Consider the following 26588-nt stretch of genomic DNA (forward strand, 5'->3'; position numbering starts at 1 on the left):
ACCTGGCCCCTAAATGGTACTCAATGCCAGTTCCTGATCAATGCCCCTTTGAAAAAAGGCCAAAATCGGGGACGCCAAAAAAGGAATGCAGCTGCACATAAACAGCATTGCACCATGTAATGTATGCTTCCCACGTACATGGTAAATCTTTAAAGGTGGATTTATGCGCCATTCCACATCATGGTGGGAATCACCAATCCGGACAACCCCCGTCCCTCAGAACCTGACTTTCAATAGTCAAGGGATCACTGAAGACCACCTGCACCATGTCAGCCTACCAAGGCAGCTGAGGTCAATCAAGAGTCATTAGAAAGACCAGTAACTCTTTGGCCTCTATTCTGCACAGTAGGATTTTGAAAGGAGGAAAGGTGCAAATGGCTTCCCTGTACCAGAGAGTCCATTGCATCTGACAGAGGGTCCCTCACTCTTGCCACAAACCTCAACACCTTCCTGTTGAAACAGGAGGCCAACAGATCCATGTCAGGTGTGTCCCAGCACAGGCATATTTGATGAAACACAGCCAGGTGTAAAGATCACTCTTCTTGATTGAGCATTTGACAGTAATCCGCTGCCAGTTGTCCACATCCGTAGACAGTGGAGAGACACACATGCCATTCTGCTTATGAAAGAATGTGGGAGGCCTCAAGCACTGATGCCAAGCTTATAACACTTTGATTGACAGGCAACCACTGTGGGTTTTGTACGACTGGATCCTGACTGGGCACCCTCACAGAGGCTTAGTCCAGTGAGACGGACTCAGACAATTCGACCATAGATCGAAGACATTGATGGGCAGTCGGGACTCCTCCAGCATCCAACAGCATTAATAACCAACCCCCATCATTGGAGTCAGTATTAACCCCCAACCCCCCCCATTGGAGGCCAGTGACATTGAACTGTAACCTCTCTGATGACCTTTTCGGGGGGGGGGAAGAGGGTTAAATTTCACTGACATTACTACAAATATAGAAGGCGGCAATGGGTTAAAATTTCACTGCCATGAGGACCAATGCAAGGTGGGGAATGTGGGGGTTCAATTTCACTGCCACTGACCCCCTCCCATTCTACACCTGCATCGGTGGTCACATTAATAAGGAGAGAGATGGGACTTTGAGTGACGCACACAGCAGTAAATGGATTGGTCAAGTGACTAAGAAAATTTAATTTATTTATATTTCACAAATCATACATTGTTTGCAAGTATTTTGGGCAACAGGCCTCTAAAAAATACTTGGGGCAACATGCCTCGTACAGTATAAATCACAGTTCAATAAATAAACATGTATTGAGTAGTTTTAAGAGCTTAGCTAGTAAGAAAATTAACCAAAATTCAGATTATATAAAAACTTGATATTCCATGATTGTAATAAAAAGAAGGTAATAATTCAAGGCTCTACGCGTTTCACGGCACTATAGCCGCTCATCAGGAGCAGGTACCATGGAATAGATCTAAAAAAGAAAAATAGCAAAAAATAATGAAAGGAGAAATAATGAAAAAAAGAGCTAAAAATGGGTGTTGGCCCATATGGAAAAAAAAAACAAAAAAAAAAAAAAAAACTGTGCATCCAACTTACATTTGCATCCGCACACCATCTGGGTGGCATCGAGGATCGCAATCATGGAATATCAAGTTTTTATATAATCTGAATTTTTGGTTAATTTACTTACTAGCTAAGGTCTTAAAACTACTCAATACATGTTTATTTATTGAACTGTGATTTATACTGTACAAGGCATGTTGCCCCAAGTATTTTTTAGAGGCCTGTTGCCCAAAATACTTGCAAACAATGTATGATTTGTGAAATATAAATAAATTAAATTTTCTTAGTCACTTGACCAATCCATTTACTGCTGTGTGCTTCACTCAAAGTTCCATCTCTCTCCTCTCCTTATAAACTACTGACAGGGATGGAGGCTGGCGTCCCTTTGATGCTGGCCTCATTTAAAGTCCCAAAATGCACTTTTCCTATATTGATGGTCACATTAATGTTAACCCCTTCCTCAATTCCAGCCTGCTCCAGTCCCATTCCCCTATTTTCTGTGCGCTGGTGTTGGACAGAGTAGGAGAAATGAGATCAAAAGCACCCAGCTGAGCTTGCCTCTGCACACGGCTCCTGGCCAGGTCGTCCCAAACTCGTCCCTCCAGCAGGTATCCCAGCCTGAGCTGTGCTCTGGTGTATGACAGGAGTGATGGTAGCGGGGGATAGTTGGCATTGACAGTGGAAGGCCCCAAAGTGACATTGGGCAGGCAGTGACAAGAGCCAAAATACCAGAAGTGACAGCTGTGCTTCAGTGTCCTTCTCTTTCCAGACAGGCGTCTCTCTATGAAGGGTGTCTGTAGGCACATGCCTACAATGCCTAATGGGAAATGGTCATGCCAAGCTGCCTTAGCAATCGGAGATGTGTGACTTTTATTATGCGCTGTATAGTTGTTTTAATATAGGACGACATTGGCAAAAATCCTTGCAGACCAAGTCTACAGACTTGAAGCCTGGAAGAGGGCATTTCATATATTATAGACAAGAAAGCTTCTTAGGGTCCATTGAAAATGTTGGTCACTAAACGCTGGGCACCTGGATCATGCACAAGGCATGTCTCCATGTGTTCCGGGTCCTGATCTTTCTACTGCCCACATGTGGTTCTCTATTACCTCTACGGCCCACCCAGTATTGACATGATAACTTTGTTAAACTTTGCTCTTTTCAGTTCCGGGCTGAGGGTGGCTTTAAAATGGCAGTAAACCCTTACCTATAGCCAGTGATATGACTTGCCTTAAGCGATACATATAAATTAAACAAATCCTCCTACATAAGTTGTACCCGTTTATCTGCAACCTTTACTCCTGTAGCACCTAAAATACACAGATCCAAGGATTTTTCAGCAGTAAGAAGTGGACAAAGATCTGACGTCACACACTGCAGAGCTAGAGCACAGTGTTCCCTGTAATATAATCACTGAGTGGAGGGAAAGGACACACCCCCCAGTACACAGGCTCAAAGAAAACCATACAGCACTGAGGCTACGAGTTGGCTGCTGTGTGCTAGAGAAGGGGGAGGGTGTTGTGCCATCTTCGGGAGGCTGTTGAATTAGCTTATAGTTCAATCAGCTGATTAATGTGGGGGGGAGGAGGACTAGAGCAGAATTTCACATGGCACTTTGGAGGCTAGTACACACTATAGCTTTATTTTTCATGTCTGAGGATTTATTAACCACTTTAAACATATCCCAAAGTACATGGCAGAAGGGACGGCACTTCCACCTGTTTCAAGCCGAAACCAGTGGTGCACAGGTTTTGGGAAGGGCAAGACTACTTCTCTGACACCACAAACAGATCTGACCAAGTAAATTTCATAAAAGTAATGCATCCCAATGCATGATAGATGTACAGTATAGTTTTTTTGCGAGCTGCAGAATAAGGGAGGGAAACAATATATGGTGCAATTATGTTCCCGGCTCACATTGCCTAGAGAGATTGGAAAGACACCGCCCAGTGATAACATTACAGCTATTCATGGTTTGCTTGCATCTGTATGCAAAATACTGATTGTTAGACTGGGGAGACTAGAGAAGATGGAGAGGTTTATGGATTGTGAAGGGGCAAAACAGAGCTCATCAGCTTCTGATGATACAATTCACAATGGTTTTAACTGAGGTACATTGTAGATCTATGTGATAAACCCAGACAACTTAAAAAGGGTCCGTTTACACTTGGTTACGGGCGATAAAAACATATAGCTGAATCTAATGTTTAACTCGAGCCCCCCCCCCCCCCCCCCACCCCCAGGACTGCAAACAGAGGTAGGTATACACATGCAATGGCTATGTTGTTTTGCAATGACATTGATAACAGGTGGCTGCGACACTGAACCTCCAAGATCTGGGAATCTGGAGCAACACTGCCAGCACTATTTAGAGCTGGGAGTGGCCATCATAGTTGTTACAACACTAAGCTAAACTGGAGCTGGCTGGCAGTGCAGAGGGGGTATGCTCTGTAGAAGTTTCAAGTTTTTCGATTTTTGGAATTGTATTTAAATATATTTTCCTTTATGGGTATTCCTTGTCTTGTGACCAACAGGCAGCTGAAAGTGGACAGGTCACCTCCTCACCACCTGTTTTATTGCTTAAAAGGCTGCTCCACTGCTCTGTAACCACTTGCATTGCATGCAGTTGGAGTGTGGCCCCTCTAATTTGCTGTATACTTTCTCACATGGTTGGGTGTAAGGTGGCAGCATGGTGGTTTTGGTTTAGTGGCTTAGATGCTATACACAGCCAGACAACGTTTCTTTTCAATGGAATATCGGAAATAGTGGCCTCCATATGGGTCTCGCTTTGCAATCAAACCTCAAGGGGTGACAAAGATTTAATGTAAATTAGCCACTTCAGCCCCGAACCATTTTGCTGGTCAATGACCAGAGGACTTTTTACAATTTGGCACTGCGCTGCTTTAAAAGGTAATTGCGCGGTCATGCAATGTTGTACCCAAACAAAATTTGCGTCCTTTTTTTTCCCCACAAACAGAGCTTTCTTTTAAAGGTCGTTGATTGACTCTGCAATTTTAATTTTTTGCGATATAAACGTAAAAAGACCGAAAATTTTGAAAAACAATTATATTTCTACTTTTTGATATTTGAAAAATCCAATAAAGTCATTTATAGTCATACATTTAGGCCAAAATGTATTTAGCCACATGTCTTTGGTAAAAAAAAAAAAAAGTCAATAAGTGAATATTTATTGATTTGCACAAAAGTTGTCACGTCTACTATCTACGTTTCTGGAATTTACGCAGCTTTTAGTTTATGACTGCCTAACTAAGTTCTTGAGGTGCTAAAATGGCAGGGCAGTACAACCCCCCCCCCCCCCCCCAAATGACCCCATTTTGGAAAGTAGACACCTTAAGGAAATTGATAAGAGGCATGTTGAGCCCATTGAATATTTTATTTTTTTGCTCCAAGCGATTGAATGACAAAAAAAAGTTTTCACTAAATTATATATTGCTCACACATGCCATGGTTATATGTGGAATTGTACCCCAAAATACATTCTGCTGCTTCTCCCGAATATGGGGATACCACATGTGGTCGACTTTTTGGGAGCCTAGCCACGTACGGGGCCCCGAAAGCCAAGCACCACCTTCAGGATTTCTAAGGGCATACATTTTTAATTTCACTCCTCACTACCCATCACAGTTTTGAAGGCCATAAAATGCCAAGATTGCACAAAACCCGCACAAATGACCCCATTTTAGAAAGTAGACACCCCAAGCTATTTGCTGAGAGGCATGTTGAGTCCATGGAATATTTTGTCACAAGTTTCGGAAAAGTTACAAACTTTTTTTTTTCACAAAGTTGTCACTAAATGATATATTACTCACACATGCCATGGGCATATGTGGAATTACACACAAAAAAATAATAAAATAATGTAGTTTTTTCCGCAACTTGTGTCAAAATATAAAATATTCCCATGGACTCGACATGCCTCAGCAAATAGCTTGGGGTGTCTACTTTCTAAATTGGGGTCATTTGGGGGGGTTTGAACTGTCCTGGCATTTTATGCACAACATTTAGAAGCTTATGTCACACATCACCCACTCTAACCACTTGAAGACAAAGCCCTTTCTGACACTTTGTTTACATGAAAAAATATTTTTGTTTGCAAGAAAATTACTTTGAACCCCCAAACATTAAGTATTTTAAAGCAAATGCCCTACAGATTAAAATGGTGGGAGTTTCATTTTTTTTTTTCACACGGTATTTGTGAAGTGTTTTTTCAAACGCATTTTTGGGGGGGGGGGGCTTTTATTTTTATTTTAATGCACTAAAAATCACTATATTGCCCAAATGTTTGATGAAATAAAAAAAGATGATCTTAGGCCGAGTACATGGATACCAAACATGACATGCTTTAAAATTGCGCAGAAACGTGCAGTGGCGACAAACTACATACATTTTTACAGGTGACCACTTTAGATTTACAGAGGAGGGCTACTGCTAAAATTAGTAGCCTCGATCTGACCTTCGTGGTGATACCTCGCATGCATGGTGCAATTGTTGTTTACATATGAAGCTAGACCGATGCTTGCATTCGACGTTGCGCCTTAGCGGGGGGGGGGGGGACAATGGTGTGTTTTTGTTTAATTATTTATTTTGCTTTTTTATTTTTAAACTGTTCCTTTCACATATATATATATATATATTTATTTATTTTTTAACATTTTTATTGTCATCTCATGGAATGCAAATATCCCCTATTATTGCAATAGTTAGTGACAGGTACTCTTTTTTGAAAAAAGTAAGGTCTATCAGACCCTATATCTCTCTTCTGCCCTCAAAGCATCTGACCACACCAAGATCAGTGTGATAAAATGCTTTACCAATGGCGCTGTTTGCATCCTGCGAAATCTAAGTCATAAAATGCTCGTAGTTTCCGTTTTTTTTAGGCCATAGAGATGATTGGAGCCATCCTGGTCTCTGATCAGCTCTATGGTCAGCTGGCGGAACCACCGGCTGCATTCTCAGGTTCTCCTGGGACAGGAGAGCCTGAGAAAACCATGGAAGGCATGGGGGGGGGGGGGAACGACATTCCATCCCACTGCTTGTAAAAGCAGTCTAGAGGCTAATTAGCCGCTAGGATTGCTTTTACATGAAAGCCGACCGATGGCTGAAAAGAACAATACCAAGATGATACCTAAACCTGCAGGCATCATTCTGGTATAAGCACTCAAAGTCCAGCAACATACCAGTACGTTGCTGGAACTGGTTGGGCATATATTGTAATTTTTTTTTCATGCAGCCTGTGGGCTGAACGAAAAAAAAAGATATTGATCGGTTGGTATGCCCACCATTAGAATACCTCCCTTCATCCACCCACTTCTAATGGTGGGCATACATGCACCATTTATATATGCCGAAGCATGGGGGCATCCTCCCGCAAAAGGTAGGAGCAAATCGCTCCTCCAACCCTGCTGCCCCCATGCTTCGGCATATATGCTCTTTTTTTTTAACTATGGTGGTGAAATCACCTCCAACAGTGCTGGAGTCATGGCTTTATGTATCGTGGGAGAAAACGCTGTTGCTGTCAAGATAAATAAATCCACGCTACAGCTGAATGGCGTACCTGAAAACAAAAAATGGTTAATAAAACATTGCAGAATAGAATACAGTACAAAGGAGCAGAACAATAGAGAGAATAGAGAGAGAAAGAACAATAAAACGACAACTATGACAACTATTTTATTTTTTTACACTTTATGTAACTGTAACAGTTCTAACTGTTGTAACGGTTCCAGCGATTTGGGTCTCTCAAAATGCGATGGCATCCCAGGAGACCCTGTGAATGTGTGCCTAGTCTGTGCAATGCTGTACCCTACACAAACTCGACTAGTGAATGGTAGCGTTCACAGCCTTCACCAATGCAAAGACCAGGATTGTCAGGACAGAGGGGACAATAATGATGGGCTTCACGCCTATATCCGTGCTTTCTGCAGGGACGAATCACGACATTTTCTTTGGGGGGCTAGGTGGGTAGGGGTACGCGGGAGGACATAAGGATAATGCCTCTCATGCAGCCGGCTTACTGCATTTGGTTGGGGAAGGCGAGATGGAGCACCGTCTGGATACAGAAGGGCACTGAAGATATCTTCCTGGAATTTAAGGAACGATCCAGTCCCTCCTGAAGCTCTGTGTAGCACATAAGCTTTCAGCATAGCCAATTGAAATGAATAAACAGATACTTTTTTGCCTTTGCCTTACGGGCAACTAGGAACTGGTCATTGATGTCCACCCCTCCCATATTTTGGTTATATTTGTGGACACAGAGGGGTTTCTCCACAACACCAGTCGCCGTATGAATTTGGACTGTCATGTCTGCATGAAGGGAGGTAAGAATGAAAACATTCTCATTATCCCTCCACTTCATAGCAAGCAAGTTATTGCACCGCAATCAGGCCCTCTCCCCCAGCCTAAGACGAGTATCTACAAGCCGCAGGGGAAAGCCCCGGCGATTAGGCCGCACGGTGCCACATGCTCCAATCTGCTGATCAGACAAATGACTAAACAGTGGCAGGCTCGTGTAATTGTCCACATACAAATGGTACCCCTTTCCTAATAAGGATGACACCAAGTCCCACACAATCTTGCCAGTGCTTCCTATGTAGTCAGGGCAGTTCTCAGGCTCTACGTGACTATCTTTGCCCTCAAACCATAAAACTACATGTATAGCCTGTGGCCCCGTCACAGAGCTTATACACCTTGACCCCGTATCTGGAACGCTTGTTGGGAATGTACTGTTTGAATGACAATCGGCCAGAAAACGTCATCAGGGACTCATCAACGCAGACAACTTGATGGGGAGTAAACAAGTCTGCAAAAGTTGATTGAAGTGGTTTATGAGGGGCCGAATTTTGTAGAGCGGATCCTATGCAGGGTCTCCACGAGGACGATAGAGTGCATTGTCGAAGTGCATGAACCGCAAAATTTGCTTGTATCATGCCCTGGCCATGGAAGCAGAGTGCATATGGTGAATTGGGTCAGTGGACAAATATGACCGCCACTCACTCTCTTTGGTTATGCCCATGTTGAGGGAAAGGCCCAGAAAGATCTTAAATTCCGAAACCGTAATTGGTTTCCATTGTCTGGCAAGGGAGGACTGGGGAATAGTGGCGATGTGTTGACCAGCGTACAAATTGCTTTGGTCCACAATAGATCTATAGAGATCTTCGGTGAAAAACAGTGAGTAAAAATCAAGTGGCATAAAATCAACTGTTTCCACATGAACGCCGGGTTGGCCAGTGAATGGGGGAAGTACGGGTTCTGCAGAAGTGGTGGGCACCCAATCAGGATTGGCGAATTCTGCAGGAAGGGCACCATGGGCACGACGGGCCTGTCTTTGTCGTCTTCTTCTTGGTGGCAGCGGGACACTACTTGTGCTTGCCACCTCGCCAGCTTGAACTGCACTTATGGGAATCGCCACATCACCACGTGCTACTGCAGTGGTGGATGTACGACCAGGGTGTACTAGGCCGATGGTGCTTGCCAGCTCACCAGAAGAGCGGCACTAGTACTTCTCTGCTACATACAAGGTACCTGCGGATTTTTACACGATCTAGTCTTGTGACACATGATTCCCCGCTTCGGGCAATATTGGGAACCCCAAAAATCCCCCCTGGATACACGGATCCGGTTTTTCATTCCCTGAGGGGGTCCGGTCACTTTCAGGCCTCCCATTTTTCCACAAATAAATGGCTATCAGTGCCCGAACTCATGAATCCCAATGGACCGTACAGTTTAGATTACTGGAGAGCCCTCCAACTTAGCCATTTCCTAAAATCAATACCTTCCCCAGGGAACAGCGACCAAACATTAACTACTTATGAATCCCACTGCTCAGAAGAGGGAGTCATGTCACACACCTTGTCTGCCGCTCATCAACTGTTAGTTACACCACCAAATGACTATCAATTGAGGCGTGGGAAAGGGACACGCAGTGTACCTTTACAACGCGTCAATAACAAAGACACAGGAAACTAATTATAAAATCGTTACTAGATGGTGCAACACCCCAGCGAAATTACAAAAGATTTTCCCCTCTACCTCGGATTGATGCTGGAGTTGCCAAGGCGATCAGGGTTCGATCCTCCCCATCTTCTGGACGTGCCCCAGTTTGGAACACTTCTGGAAGACCATACAGCAAACAGTTCAGAAGTCCACTGAACACCAGATCCTGGCTGACCCAGCCTTCTTCCTACTCCATGCCTCTAATATTTCACGCAAGTCCTACATTGATCCATCACTTACTCGATGCTGCCAAATCATGTATTCCCCTATGTTGGAAATCCACACAAACTCCAACCATTAGCCTATGATTTAGGAAGGTGGAAGAAATTTTAAAAAAATGGAAGACCTAATCCTCACGGCCCGTCATCAGACTAAGCAGTTCACTAAGACATGGTCCATCTGGAATATGTTTATCTTCTTGGACAAAGGCCGGGCCCTGTTGGAAAGTGATGCACCAAATTAGACTAGCCTCATTTCAGAATAACTAAAGATCGGAGAAGTACACGGATGCCAACCGATGTGCTGGTCTGTACTCATATCCTGAGAGGGGGGTGTGCGCTGCCTCCATGCACCCCTACTTTCTCCTTCCTTCCTTCTCCCCCCTTCCACACATCCCCCCTTCCCCCTCATCTCATCCACACATCCCCCCCTTCCCCCTCATCTCATCCACACATCCCCCCTTCCCCCTCATCTCATCCATCTCTCCCCCCCCTTCCATCTATCTTGCTTTGTCTCTGTCTCTATAGCTGTGGATCCACGAGGACCCACAGGTCCCTTCGTGGGGCCATGCCACCCTGTTTCTCTATTATACTTGAAAATGAGGACGGGCTTCGTGGAACCATACAGGATTCCTAACAGACCTTCAGAAGCAAGATGCTTTCAGTCACGGGTCACGGCAAGGGAAGGGGTTGACCACAATTATTAAGTCTCTCCATCTTGGAAACATTAGCTTTCTTGGATGGGTGTAAGAGACAAATCAAAGGTACTTGGATACTCACTCTGTGTCATGTTATGTAGTCCAACTCACCCTATGCCAATGTATTTTTATTTTCTCTTACGTTAATTAAGGATGTTGTATTTCATGTATTCTTGCCCTTTTAATAAATAAAAAGACTTGAAAAAAGAAATGTACTCACCACACTGAGATGAATCGATTTTAGTTCCCCATTTATTCTTTATCCACTCTCTATAGTCCAGCACCTCTTGAGTAATTCGGATTATTCTCCCCAACATGCTATAACATAGTATGATAAATAGCTTCAGGATGTAATGAAACAAATCAAATTTTTATTACACAAACAAAATAAACCAAAAATTACAGGCCAGCATAGCTATAAACAGATAAAAATGTTCTAATCAAAGACCAAGAACCAGTTATGTGAATTGATTTTTTTTTTTTTATAGGCCACATTTTTCCATCTCATTTTTACCTGGTGATCTGGCCAGCAACACATTTCCTGCCTTGGGGTGGCTCCACCCATCGATGAAGGAGCAACAGAGACATTACTGTTGTGCTATCAACCTACTGTGTCTTATTTTCTAAAATGTAGTAGTCTAATAAAGAAGGACTTTGAGGTGTTACTAGCAAAAAATAAAATAAAGGATTCTGTTGCTTTACAGCACAGTGCTTGTGCTGTGTAATTTGGCCCCCCTCATCACCTAAAATATCTGGCTCATCCTGCCTGGTTTGATCCTCCCCTCTGTAAACTGGTTTATCAAGGCTGTTGAGCCCTGACACCATGGTCAGTTTACATGCCTCTGTCATTCGATCTCTCCTCTGTCCTCCTCTGCCCCCATCCTGCCTGTCAGCTGTGTTAGTGCCCACCCCTCTCATAAGCTTTACTCCTGCTAAAATACCTTGGCAATTTTTAGGAAATCCCCCAACGTCTATATTGTTATATGCCCCAGTGTATATGCTTCATTAAAAAAATTCCATTTTATACCATATTTCATAGCGGCGCTGACATGACAGGTCGCCTCTTTCCACCTCTCCTCCGGACTGATGTTAGCAGGGGATTCTTGGCCCCTCCTGCTGTTGCCGTCTGATCGAGAGGGGTGAGAGGTGGCCGGTCACATGTGCTAGGCAATAAAAGGTAAAGAACAGCATTTTTTTAACGAAACACATACAGAGAGCATATAGCATTATGGAAGACAGCTGATTGCCTGAAAATGACCAAGGGAATTTACAACCACTTTAAAGCCCAACTTCAACTAACACTTTTTAAGCAATTACAGCAAATTATTTTTTTGCCTTTTGTGATAAAAAAGTTTTAACTACATGTATAAAGGTTGACCATTGTAAGCACTCTTATTACTGTTAAATGGCTTGTCCCAACCATGTGACTTTCACATTTTGAATAGCTTGATCTAAGTATTAGATAACAGAGCTATGCAGCTGCATTCAAGAGATTGGACAGTAGTAAAACAAACTCACAGTGATAATCAAAGAACAGCTTCTGGAGGACCACTAAAACCAGGCTGAGATTCCACAGTGTCACTGGGGTGAGCACAAGGGGAGCAAAGTGATAAACAAAGATCCAAACAGTCTTTGAAAAACAATAGCTAGGGAAGATATTTGACCCTTGATGGTACTCCAGCTCAAATGCTGACGTAGATCTGATGGGAGAAAAAACAGAATTTGTCCCAAGGGATACTTCCCGGGATGGAATTTCTTAGCCTCACACTACGCAAAGTAGTCCTAGGGGTGATGGTAGTCAATTTCCTAGCTTTTAGGAATGTAGAGATGATTGAAGCACAAGTCCTGAAAAACTTGGCCTATCACATTTAAACAGCCAGGCCTTTAACTATTTCACTGATCGATCTGTTTTACCCATTTCAAAAAATTGTAGGCATTACGAAGAGTTAAAAACCATCGATTGTATACTGTGTTTTCGGAAAGCATAGATCTAGGATGATTAGTGTTAATTCCAAAGGTTTAAAATCAGAAGATCTTAGCACAAGTGTTTATCAAGTACACTTTTTTTTTTTTAAATACTGAAAAACATAATAAAGTTTATTTTAAGGCACACAAACTATACAGTATATATTATCCATTTATTTTTTTGTAAAATCTAAAGACTAGCTTATGCTAATAGACATCAAACAAGGCTCAAAAGTGTGTGTGCTTGCAAAACAACTAAATTCAGAACCACATCATTTCTAAAGGTGATGCTTTAAAAGCCCTTACAGGTCATCAGTTTAGAATTACAGCTTTCACTCTTGCATGCACAGCAATATATAACGTAGCACAATGAACCTTAAGGTGTAGGTTTTTATCGCTTTAGGTGTAACTAATTTTTTACACTTTCCCAAAACTTTGTGATATCAGTGGCGTCACTAAGGTTGGTGTCACCTGGTGTGGAAAACATTGCTGTCACCCCCCCTCCACCAACTACAGCCCCCCCTACTAAGAACAGACCCCCCTTCCTCAGCACAGACCACCCTCAGTCAGTATAAACCCCCCATTAAGTACAGACCACCCCCTCTGTCAGTACAGACCACCCTCACTAAGTACAGACCACCCCTCCCTCAGTACAGACCACCCTCCATCAGTATAGACCCCCCCACTAAGTACAGACCACCCTCACTAAGTACTGACCCCCCCCATCAGTGTAGAATCCCCCTCTTAGTGCAGACACTCTCCCCTTAGTGTAGACCCCCCATCAGTATACAATCTCCACCTTAGTGAAGACCCCCATCAGCATAGAATCCCCCCTTAGTGAAGACTCCCATCAGTATAGAATGCCCCTTAGTGCAGACCCCCACAGTATAGACAACCCCCCTAATACAGACCCCTCATCAGTATAGACACCCCCCCTTAGTGTAAACCCCTGCAGTATAGACACCCCCCATTTAGGGCAGACCCCCCATCAGCATAGGCACCACTCCTCCCTCCCATAGTGCCCCCATACATGTCCATCTACTTATAATAAAGTGTACAGTACAGACCTCAGAACAGCACGGCCGCATACACACAGCGGTGTGTGTCCCTCGTCTCCTCCTCCTCATTGGATGTAAACAGAGAGGAGGCGGCGCCAGCGGATTTTGTCTGCTCCACTGACACAGCGAGGCACAGTGCAGTGGGCGGCGTTAGCGGTGCCGCAATCCACGGGTGTCATCCCTCTGACGGATGTCACCCGGGTGCGGCTCGCACCCCCACCTAGCCACGCTACTGCCCCATATCAGTATAGAATCCCCCTTAGTACAGACCCCCATCAGTATAGACACCCTCCCTTAATACAGACCCCCCCCTGCAGTATAGACAAACCCCATTTAGTGCAGACACCCACAGTATAGACACACCCCTTAGTGCAGATCCCCCCATCAGAATAGGCACCCCTGTTCCCTCCCATAGAGCCTCCCCCCGCACATGTCCATCTACTTACAATAAAGTGTACAGTACAGACCTCAAAAAAGCATAGACGTATACACACACCGGTGTGTGTCCCTCGGGCGGCTCCTCCTCATTGGATGTAAACAGAGGAGGTGCCGCCGGCGGCGTTGGTCTGCTCCACTGACACCGAGCGAGGTGCAGATCATCAGGGCAGTGGGCAGTGTTAGCAGTGCCACAATCCATGGGTGTCACCCCTCTGACGGGTGTCACCCGGGTTCGACCCGCACCCCCGCTACTGGATAACATTTTGCTATGACAGGTCCTCTTTACTGACTCAGAGGTCTATTAAACACCTGATGTCATCTACCTTCCACTGAAGTGAATGTAACAGATTTCACTCCGTTAGCTTCTTATTCAGCTACAGCAAGTGACAGCCCTAGCTACTGGTGATCAGCAAACAGATGTTCCCCGGTTTCTCTTGCTGGTGATTCCTGCCATGGGGGTCCTAGCCCTGCAAGTGGGACAACAGACTCTGGAAAACATGGCAGGGCACACCATCAGGGGCTTGTAGAAGAAATTGGGAAGTCATATAGCTACCCAATCACATCCACCTGACACTGTATATCAATCTTATGCTGCATATATGATATTCTGGTGGCAGCATCAGAGTTAAAACCAGTAATCCAGAAGCAGAATGGTGGACAGGCCCCTGGGACAGAAAATTTTAGCAATCTGTGAGGGCCCATGAAGGGTCTGCCAGTCTCTGAATATGTAAAAGTAGCACGTCCTTTCTGGATCAGTTTAATGCAATGAGGCTTAACTGAATGCCCTCCATCTTGATCCTGAGAAAAAGGTGAGGAAGAAGCTTTACAGTGAGCGGGAAGTTGTAGATCAGGTTGAAATGATCCCACTGAGTTAAGTGAACGACAATGCCAATGAACCTGTCCAGTTTGTTGCACTTGGACTTTAGGAGTTCCAAGTCTGGAGCACCCCACCTAAAACAGAGGGCTTGAAAAGTCTCAAAAAGTGAAGAGACCATTCTCTAGAAATCAGACACTGAATACTGAGGAAGTCAGCCTGCCATTTTTTTTTTGCCCAAGAGAGACAGGTCCACTTTTTGGGCTGTTCAAATTCTGGTGCCTACTTGATAGCTGACTTAGGCCACTGCTATGGCATTGTCTGACTGAACCCTGGCCACGTGACCATGCACCTGAGAGATCCAGCATTGAAGTGCAACCAAATTTTTCAGGATATTGATTAGAAAATTGAGTTCAGGTGCAGACTCTTCAAGCAATGAGGATCCAGGGCAGATTTCTGAAGTTTTAAGAGCCATCCAATTTTCTGCAATGATTGCACTGTTTTTTGGGCGTTGACAGAGTCTGATCCTGAAAGGGATACCCTGAGAGTTGGAAAGGTGCTTGCATCTTGTTGAAAACTGGAGCTGCAGTGAACGGAACATAGGGAAGCACAACAAATTGGTAGCAAAGTGTCTCAACATAGTTGCGCATCCCCGTTTTTTTTCACTGCATCTAAGTAAAGTTGATGTTCAGAGGCCAGAAGATCCCTCAGCTGAAGGAAAACGACCAAGCTAATTCAATGCAAATTTTATTTTATTTTTTTAACTTGAAATAACCTGTTGAGAATCTTTAGATTCAAAATGGGGGGGTAAGGCTTTGAGCAAAGTAAACTGGAAACCCTGGAACTTTTCTTCTTCTGGCAGTTATGACACCTTTGCAAGGAAGTTGGCAAATCTGGCAGCATTAAGGGGAGGGGGGAAAGATACTCTAGTATGTAGTCCCTATGAAAACCATTCTGGACCAAGCTTCATTGATGCCCTGGCAGCAGATGACTGTGAAGGCCTCGTTGAGAGGAGTGCTTGTGTCCAGACTTGCCATGTTTGGTGGTCTAGGCCGTACTGCAGAACTTCATTTTTGACTTGTAATTGGACCGAGAGGAATGCATTTTTTTCTGGTCTCAGGAGCCAAAAGCTTACCTGAGGAGTTTGCTTTTTTTCTGCTTCCTCCCTGTGACTTCCTTGACAAAGGGAAAAACATAAAGGGGGAGGGGTGTTTCCCTTCAAAAGATACCCTCACAATATTAACCACTTCAATACAGGGCACTTTCACCCCCTTCCTTCCCAGCCCAATTTTCAGCTTTCAGCGCTCTAGCGCTTTCAGTGACAATTGCGCGGTCATGCTACACTGTACCCAAATGAAATTGTTATCATTTTGTTCGCACAAATAGAGCTTTATTTTGGTGTTATTTATTCACGACTCCGTTTTTTTTTTTTTTGCGATATAAGCGCAAAAAAAGCGGAAATTTGGGAAAAAAACAATATTTTCTTTTTTCTATTTGAAAAGAAATCCAATAAAATCTAATTTTGTCAAAAATTTAAGCCAAAATGTATTCTGCTACATGTTTTTGGTAAAAAAAATTCCGTTAAGTGTATAATAATTGGTTTGTGTGATCACGGACATATGTACGCAAATGATCATGTACATATGTGTGCAGGTGATCACGTACATATGTGTGCAGATAATCATTGGGACATGTGATTTTAGTGGGACATATGTGGGGGACATGTTTTTATTATTAGAGACATGTGTTTTTATTATTTGGGGACATGTATGTTTTGGGGACATGTGTGTTTTGGGGACATATGTGGGGACTGTGTTTTCACTGTGTGGTGTGTTGTGTGTTTACACTACACTGATGATCAGTGAGTAAAAAGCTGTGAAAAGCAGCCCATACTCACTGATCATCAGCCGGCTGCAGCGTTCTGCTCTCCTCTTCTCAGCGGTGACTTCCGTGTGAGGAGAGGAGAGCCGATTGCCTAGCAACCGGCTGTTTGTTTACATCACATGACGGCCGTGATTGGACACGGCCGTCATGTGATCAGGAGGGCCAATCACAGAGCCCTCCTGCCGATCTGAGATGTGCCGTGTCCGGGTGACACGAGCACATCGGGATCGCGCCGCTGCGCGGGCGCGCGATCCCGCTGCTCCTGAATGACGTTCCTGAACGTCCTATCAGGAGCAGGCGGCTCCCACCCGGCCGTATATATACATTGGCCGGGTGGGAAGTGGTTAATCAACAGAGTAGCACAAGACCGCAAGAGCCTAATTGTTTAGTCTATCAGAATGACTTCAGGGTCCCAAGCCATATTCTTGGACCAGACAGTCTGGCAGACTGACATGAACACAACAGCAGGCTACATGGCAGGATCTGCAAGGAAAAATAAAAAGACCTTGACTACATACATTTTGCCTACAGGGTCCTTGACTACATACTTAACCACTTGACCACTGGGCACTTAAACACCCTTAATAACCAGACCAATTTTCAGCTTTCGGTGCTCTCACATTTTGAATGACAATTACTCAGTCATGCAACACTGGACCTATATGAAATTTTTGTCCTTTTTTTCACACAAATGGAGATTTCTTTTGGTGGTATTTAATCACTGCTGGGTTTTTTATTTTTTGTGCTATAAAAGAAAAAATACAGAAAATTCTGTAAAAAAATGAATTTTTCTTCGTTTCTGTTATAAAATTTAGCAGATTAGTAATTTTTTCTTCATACATTTTGGCCAAAATTTATACCACTACATATCTTTGGTAAAAATAAGTACAAATTGGTGGATATTATTTGGTCTTTGTGAAAGTTATAGAGTCCACAAGCTATGGTGCCAATATCTGAAAATTGATCACACCTGAAGTACTGACGGCCTATTTCAATTCTTGAGACCCTAACATGCCAGAAAAGTACAAATACCCCCCAAATGACCCCTTTTTGGAAAGAAGACATTCCAATGTATTTAGTAAAGAGGCATGATAAGTTTTTTAAAGTTGTAATTTTTTCCCACAATTCTTTGCAAAATAATTTTTTTTTTACTTTTATTTTTTTTTTCACAAAATTGTCATATCAGTTTATTTCTCACACAGCATATGCATACCACAAATTACACCCCAAAACACATTCTGCTATTACTCCCGAGTACAGTGATACTACATGTGTGAGACTTTTACACAGTGTGGCCACATACAGAGGCCCAACATGCAGGGAGTGCCATCAGGCGTTCTGGAGCACCCAGGACAATTCTGACATTTCTCTCCTACATGTAAAAATCATCATTTATTTGCTAGAAAATTACATCGAATCCCAAAACATTATATATGTTTTTTTAGCAAACACCCTGGAGAATACAATGGTGGTCGTTGCTTTTTATCTCGCACGGTATTTGCGCAGCAATTTTTCGAATGCTTTTTTTGGAAAAAAAAACAGTTTTGTGCTTAAAAAAAAAAAAAAAAAAAAAAACAGTAAAGTTAGCCCAATTTTAACATAATATGAAAGATGAAGTTACACCGAGTAAATTGATAGCCAACATGTCACTCTTCAAAATTGCACAGGCTCGTGGAATGGCGCCAAACGTCGCTACTTAAAAATCCCCATAGGCGACGATTGAATTTTTTTTTTTACTGGTTATATGTTTTGAGTTACAGAGGAGGTCTAGGGCTAGAATTATTGCTCTCGCTCTAACGTTCGCAGTGATACCTCACATGTGTGGTTTGAACACCGTTTTCATATGTGGGCGGGACTTACGTATGCGTTCGCTTCTGCATGCGAGCACATAGGGACAGGGGGGCTTTAAAAAAAAAAAAAAATATGTTATTGTTCATTTTACTTTATTTATTTTAGTTTGACATTTTTTCCCCAAAAATACATTTTTTGATCACTTTTATTCCTATTACAAGGAATGTAAACATCCCTTGTAATAGGAATATGGCATGACAGGTCCTCTTTACAGTGAGATATGGGGTCAATAAGACCCCACATCTCATCTCTAAGCTGGGAAGCCTAAAAACTCAGAGTATTGCGTTGCAGAGCATTGCAGGATATTGGAGGGTATTGCAGGGTATTGCAGAGTAATGCAGAGTGATGCAGAGTGATGCAGAGTGATGCAGAGTAATGCAGAGTAATGCAGAGTAATGCAGAGTAATGCAGAGTAATGGCAGGGTATTGCAGAGTATTGCAGAGTATTTGCAGAGAATTGAGGGGTTAATTTTCGATGAGCAGCGATGTGGGCACTGCAGATGCAGCCCACACCGCTGCTGACACCGATCTCTTCCCCCTACGCTGTTCCGATCGGTACAGAGAGGGGGAGGGAGGAACCGGCGTCATAACATGACGCCGGTTTGTTTACAAGGGATCACTCCGTCATTTGACGGAGCGATCACGTGGTAAACGGCCGCTATGAGCGGCCGTTTACCGTGATCCGTGATGCGCCGGGTCCTGTGGACCCGGCGGTCACGGATGCTCTCATATGACGGCCTCCCAGAGTTAAGAAACCGCCCTGTAGCCGTCATTCGGCTATAGGGTGGTTATTAAGTGGTTAAAGTGGTTGTTAAGCCATTTTATAAACTACACACAATCACCTGTTACAAAGCCTCCTATGCTGCAGTGTATGTTCTTTGTAAAAAAAAAAAAAAAAAAAAAAAGCCGCCCATTTCTACCTGAATTCTTAGCGACGATCGGCGGTGACTCTGAGGCTCCCTCTTCCGATCTGACAGCTACAGTAGGAGGGGCTGAGATTCCCCCACTGATGTCAGTTGGGAGGAGGGAAGGAGAAGAGAAGAGAGACAATACATCAGCTGGGGAGGAGGGGTGCCTCGAAGAATCACATCCAATCGGCACTGTGAATTGAGGTAGAAATAGGCATTTTTTTTTTACAAAGAACATTAACTGCATCAAAGGAAGCTTTATAACAGAGGGGATTGTGTGTGGTTTATAAAGGTATTTCAGGAGGGATGAGCTGACCAACAGGGGAGGGGAGGACTCAGGAGACCGAGCAGGGCTGCGGCTGACAAAGGCACATAAACTGACCACAGTGTCAGGTCTTAGCAGCCATGATATACAGTTCAGTCAGTTTACAGAAGGGAGTGTAGAAATTGGCAGGATCTGCCAGGTATTTCAGGTGATACAGGGGGCCAAATAACATAGCACAAGCACTATGCTGTTTAACATGCTTTAACCACTTAAGAACCAAAAGGATTTGCTCCCTTAATGACCAAGGCACTTTTTACAATTTGGCACAGCTCTGATTTAACTGGTAATTGCGCGGTCATGCAATGTTGTACCCAGACAAAATTTGCGTCCTTTTTTTCCCCATAGAGCTTTCTTTTGGTGTTATTTGATCACCTCTGCGTTTTTTATTTTTTGCAATATAAACAAAAAAAGACCAACATTTTGAAAAAAAAAATAGAATTTTTGTACTCACCGTAAAATCCTTCTCTCTGAAGTTCATTGACGGACACAGCTCCAGTAATCTTGACCATAGGGTTATTACGCCACCTTCAGGAGAGGACTAGGCAGAACATGTAATACATGTGAAACACAACAGAACTTTACAGTTACGCCTAGGGGGGCAGCCCCTCTGGTAATAATCCCTCAACCTGCTTCCTGCAGATCAACAAGCAGTATAATGTAAATCAATAGGAGGGGAGGGTGCTGTGTCCGTCAATGAATGTCAGAGAAAAGGATTTTATGGTTAGTACAAAAATCCTATTTTCTCTTTCGTACATTGACGGACACAGCTCTAGTAATCTTGACCGTAGGGACGTCCCCAAGCAGTGTCATAACGAGGGGTGGGAACAGCAACATAACTTCACCCACAATCAGATGTGCTCCCTAACAGGGGAATCACCATCTGAACCAACCGCATCAGAACTTGCGGTCAACATATGCATCAGAGTGCATTTATATTCAAAAAAGTTAACTTTCTCCTAACAGAAGTGTAAAATTGCAACATTACATGACTGCCTGCAAAACTTTGCAGCCAAAGCAGCCATCAGAAGATGTGCTTACATCCACTTTGTAGAACTTTTTAAAAGTGTGAACAGATGACCAAGTCGCCGCCTTACACACTTGAGCCCCTGACTATTGATGTCGGAAAGCCAAAGAGATCCCAATTGCCCTGGTGGAGTGGAACGTGACAGGAAAGGGGGGCACCTGTCCCTTCAAGGCGTAAGCCTGGACCACGATCTGTCTGATCCACCTGGAAATGGTGGACAAGACCGCCAATCCTTTTTTCGCAGCAGCTAAAGAAACAGAGTCTGACTTCCGGGGCAGCCAGATATACCCTTAGAGCCCGGACCACGTCCAGGCAATGGAGGGCGATCTCCTTAGGATGTGTCAGTTTAGGACACAGAGCTGGTAACACCTCTTCCTTGAGGTGAAAAGCTGAAACCACCTTTGGTAGAAAAGGTTTGCGGACGCAACACCACCTTATCCTTGTGGATAACAAGATGGGGCAACTTGCAAGACAAGGCCACCCGTTACGAAACCCTCCTGGCCAATGTAATGGCCACTAGGAAGACCACTTTCTGAGAGAGTGTTAAAGGGATTTCCCTGATGTTCTCAAATGGCTGTTTCTGAAGCACCAACACCAGGTTCAGATCCCCCAGAGGTAAGGGTGGATGCACCGGGGGGGGGGGGGACTACATTAGCGGACCCCTTGTACAAAAGGTGCTCACTAGAGAGTGAGACGCCAGGGGCCATTGGAAAAAGACAGCCAAGGCTGATATCTGTCCCTTGATAGTGCTTAAGGCCAGTTTCTGGTCCACTCCTCGCTGTAGGAACAGCAGGACCCTGGAAACTGAATAGGTGCGTGGATGTCAACCCACATGGAGATATAAGCCTTCAACATAGGATGGTATATCTTCTGAGAAGGTTTCCATGCTTTCAACATAGTGGAAATTACAGAGTCAGACAGACCTTGGTTCCTTAGCACCTGGCTTTCAACAGCCATGCTGTTAAAACCAGCGGTGGTAAAGCAGCATGGAGAATCGGACCTTGTGACAGGAGGGCTTCTCGCGTCGGTAAGCGCCAAGGAGCATCCACCACCAGGCGTACTAGATCGGCGCACCGAGGACGCCGGGGGACAATCTGGGGCAATCAGTACCACTGGAATCCCCTCGGCCTCCACTCTGCGGAGCAGACGTGGTAACAGTTTGAGCAGAGGAAAGACGTACATCAGCCGGTACTGCTCCCAAGGAGTTACCAACGCGTCTGACGCGTCCGTCTAAGGATCTCTTGTCCTGGACACGAACCTCTGCACCTTTCGATTGAGCTGAGAGGCCGGGAGATACACATCTGGTGTGCCCCACCACAGGCAAAGAAGCCTGAACACCTCCTGTTGCAGTGACAACTCTCCTGGGTCCAGCATCTGGTGAATTAAATAGACCACCTGCCAGTTTTTTACTCCCGGGATGTATATGGCCAACAGGGCCGATACGTATCGCTCTGCCCACCGAAGGATGTGAGAAACCTCCCGTGCTGCAGCCGAGCTTCTTGTTCCTCCTTGATGGTTGACATCTGCCACCGCCGTGGCGTTGTCTGACTGGATCCTGATCGGACGCCCTTGCAATCTCATCGACCATGTGGAGAGGCATAGCCTGATCGCTCAAAGTTCAAGCACATTGATCGGCAACTGGGATTCCTCCCTCGACCAGAGGCCCTGGGTTGAATGTACCCCCAGCACTCCACCCCAGCTGGTCAGGCTGGCGTCCATTGTGATCACTGTCCAATGAAGAGGTAGGAACGACTTCCCGGACCGAATGGCCAGAGATCTCAGCCACCAGAGAAGAAAGTCCCTGACTAACTGGCTCACCTAAATCTGTCGATCCAGGGATAACTGAGATTTGTCCCAGCGACGAACACCTGCTGTTCATCAACAGCTTCACCACGGCTGCAGTTTGTCTGAAGGGAGAAACACTCACTTCCACAGAGTCCAGCAGTAAGCCTAGGTATTCCAGGCATTGAGTCGGCATAAGAACCTACTTTTTGAGGTTCACCCACCCAAATTGCTGCAGGGTTTGCATGGTGATTGCCACAACCTCCCTTAATTCTGAGGCGGAAGCTGCTCTCAGGAGGAGATTGTCTAGGTAACCCATGAATGCGATCCCACGTTGTCGCAACTCTGCCGAAATTGGAGCCAATACCTTGGTAAAGACTCGGGGTGCTGAAGCCAAGCCATAGGGGAGAGCCACAAACTGGTAGTGGTCTTCTACTGCAAATCGCAGAAACCTCTGATGCCTGAGGCATATGGTTATATGCAAGGGCGCATCCTGGATGTCCAAAGATGCCAGGGAGTCCCCCTGATGGAGTGCAGTGACTACGGAGCAAACTGATTCCATTCTGAACCTCTGTACTTTCACAAAGCAATTAAGGGCTTTCAGGTTCAAAATTGGATGTACCCCTTCCTTTTTGGGGACTACAGATTGCAATAGAACCCCTGAAATCTTTCAATTTCTGAAACAACCACTACCACCCCGCGGCTTAGCAGGTCCCTTACTGCCCCAAACAGGGCCTCCCAGTGAGCTGGGAGTAAGGGAAGGCTAGAAGGGAAAAAGCTGTTTGGTGGTCAAGAGAGGAACTCTATCTTGTAGCCTGTTGAAATCAGTTCGCAGACCAATTGGTCGCACAGCCGAGAGGCCCACCGAGCTGCAAACTCCCGAAGGCGACCCTCCACCCAAGTGACGGACAGGGCAAACCTTCAGGCGGTAGTACTTTTGCTCGCTGGCTTGTTAGGCTTGCGAGTCCAGGGACGCTTCCGTCCCTCAGTAGTCGCCCTGTCGGGCAGACCATTTTGCTTAAGTCCCGGGTGGAACTAAAAAGCCTCTTGAGCGGAAAATGAGGGCCCTTGCCTGCGGCATGGCTCCTTACTCTTCCTGGACTGTGGGAGCAAGGTGCTCTTCCCACCTGTGACATTCTTAATAATGTCATCCAGCGAGGCTCCAAATAGTCGTTCACCAAGGAAGGGTAGATCCGTCAAGGCTTTTTAAGATGCCTGGTCCGCAGACCAGCATTTCAGCCAATTCAGGCGCCGCAGCACCACTGCTGAAACTGATGCTCTGGAGAGCAAGGGAAGTGTATCCAGGGCTGCGTCACAGATGTACTTAAGGCCGTGCACTAACTGGTCTGCTAGTTCCATGCAGACAGGAGAGGCCTGCTGTTTCTCCAATTCACAGTGTAATAGTTTTGCCAACTGCGACACTAATGCTGTGGCCAGTACTGGTCGTATCGCTGACCACACTACCTTAAACAGGGAGCGGGCAACTGCCTCGGCCTTCCTGTCGGAAGGGTCATTAAATGAAGAAGTCCCCTCTACCGGGATCATGGTTACTTTATTTAACCTGGATACTGGGGGGTCCATGACCGGGGGAGCCGACCATTTCTTAAGTAGGCTCGTCTTAAAGGGGTAATGCACCTCCATTCTTTTTGGGCCCGAAAAGGTCCATGGCGGGCTTCCCCATTCCTTGTATATGATCTTGTCGATATAAGTCAGATACGGGAACACCTTAGGTGTATGGGCTGGCTTACGGGACCCATAAGGGACAACTACTTCAGTGGAAGATCCTGCTGTATCCTGAATTTTCAGGGTATCACGCACACAGCTGTGATAAGTGCTCCAACTAGCGCTTTATCTTGCGTGGACCCAGACGCGGAATCATCCTCACTGTCCAATTGGTTCTGGTCAGCGTCCTCGTTTCAAGGACCGCCGACAAAGCGTCCAAAGGCACTGCACTGTTTGCAGATGAGCCGGTTGAAACTGCAAGGAGGTCTGGGGAAGAAGCACCAGTTTCTGATGCCATGCTGACCCACCCTGTCTGTCACCCTTGGGGACTTGGGATAAGGTGCTGAATCCCACCCTCCTAGCTGCTGCAGACTGAGGGGCCCCCACCGCGGCACTCACCATCCCGACCGAGCGCTGCACCGTGCTGTTAAATGTGCCCGTGTCAGCTCCCAGGTGTCCAGAGCAAAACAACATGCTGCTCGGAGGAACAGGAACCAGTGCTGAGGAGAAAAAAACATGCTGAGGCTATGAAAAAATGACCACCCTGCATAGAGGAAAATCACAGGGAAAATGGCCCCCGAACTGCGGAAAAATGGCCACTGACCATGCTTTCCACAGAGACTTACAGAAAATGTCTGACAAGAAACTGTACACAGTGAATGAACACAGATAATGGCGGCAGACAGCACTATGGTGGCAGCACATACAGAGCCCACAGACAACAGCAGAGAGATCACAGAGAGCCCAGGGACACATACAGCCAGCGCAGCCCCCAATCAAGGATCAGAGCCCCCCCCCCCCCCCAGAGGACCCCTGGCTCAGATTATACACTGCTTAGCAGCTCAGTCATGCAGCATCTCCCATGGGGGGGGTAAAATAGGGGCAAGGAGAGAAGGGAGGAGAGGGACCCCCTAATCAACCTCCCAGGGAATGCCCAGCTACTCTGTCCCACCGAGGCAGGAAGAGCTGTACTTACCATCCGGATGATCTGGGGACATCCCATCACGGGCCCACATCCGAGCAGTACGGGGTGGCTGCTGGCCACGGCACACTGACAAAGACATCTGCAGTCTGGTCATGTGTGCACCCCAGAACATTTCGCTCACCGGCCACCCCTGGAAACTGAGGCCGACCCATCTGTAAGTGCCATATCAGTGTCACATGTCATCAGTGCCACATATTAGTGCCATCTATCATCAGTGCCACCTGTCAGTGTCACATGCCATCTGTTATCAGTGTCACGTGTCATCGGTGCCACGTATTAGTGCCATCTGTCTGTGCCACGTATTAGTGCCATCTGTCATCAGTGCCACGTATCAGTGCCATCTGTCATCAGTGCCAAGTGTCATTGTCCTGGTGCTCCATTGTCTTCAAAAGTGTAATAGTCAACAATTTAGATGTGTAATTCATGCTCCTAGAAAATGTGGCGGTGCTCCCTGCATGTTGGGCCTAAGTGGCAAGGCTGTGAAAAAGTCCCACACATGTGGTATCTTAATACTAAGGAGTTGTAGAATTTATTTTGGGGTGTCATTTGTGGTATACACATGCCATGTGAGAGAAATAACCTATTACAATGACAATTTTGTGGGCAAAAAAAATAAATCAAAAATCATTTTGCAAAGAATTGTGGGAAAAAACACCAAAAACCTCACCATGCCTCTTACTAAATACCTTGGAATGTCTACTTTCAAAAAAGGGGTCATTTGGTGGGTACTTGTACTTTCCTGGCTTGTTCGGGTCACAAGAAATGATAGGCCACCAGTACATCAAATGTGATCAATTTTGTATGATTCGCACCCTAGCTTGTAGACTCTCTAACTTTCAAAAGACCAAATAATATCCACTAATTTGGGTTATTTTTAGCAAAGATATGTAGCAGTATAAATTTTGGACAAAATTTATGAAGAAAATTTAATAATTTGCATAATTTTATCACAGAAACAAAGAAAAATTTGTTTTTTTTTCAAAAAGTTTTCCTTTTTCATTTATAGCGCAAAAAATAAAAAAAACACAGAGGTGATCAAATACCACCAAAATAAAGCTCTATTTGTGGGAAAAAAAGGACAAAAAATAAATTTGGGTACAGTGTTGCATGACTGAGTAATTTTCATTCAAAGTGTGAGCACCGAAAGCTGAAAATTGGTCTGGGCAGGAGGAGTGTTTAACCACTTTCAGACCGGACCAATTTGCTGGTCAAAGACCAGACCACTTTTTGCGATTCGGCACTGCGTCGCTTTAACTGACAATTGCACGGTCGTGCGACGTGGCTCCCAAACAAAATTGACGTCCTTTTTTTCCCACAAATAGAGCTTTCTTTTGGTGGTATTTGATCACCCCTGCGGTTTTT

General features: G+C 45.0%; 1 protein-coding gene across 1 annotated transcript in view; it reads right to left on the minus strand.

The window, feature by feature from the left end:
• TENT4A (terminal nucleotidyltransferase 4A) overlaps positions 1–26588 on the minus strand; it is a 686787-nt gene that overhangs the window by 287567 nt on the left and 372632 nt on the right. The window contains exon 8 of the mRNA XM_077491885.1: positions 10691–10788. Coding sequence (XP_077348011.1) covers positions 10691–10788 — 98 coding nt within the window. The remainder of the gene's footprint in view (positions 1–10690; positions 10789–26588) is intronic.

Source organism: Lithobates pipiens, unplaced genomic scaffold (genome assembly GCF_037356315.1).
Source record: "Lithobates pipiens isolate NorthernLeopardFrog02 unplaced genomic scaffold, aLitPip1_a1.2 Scaffold_19, whole genome shotgun sequence".
Classification (NCBI taxonomy): Eukaryota; Metazoa; Chordata; class Amphibia; order Anura; family Ranidae; genus Lithobates; species Lithobates pipiens.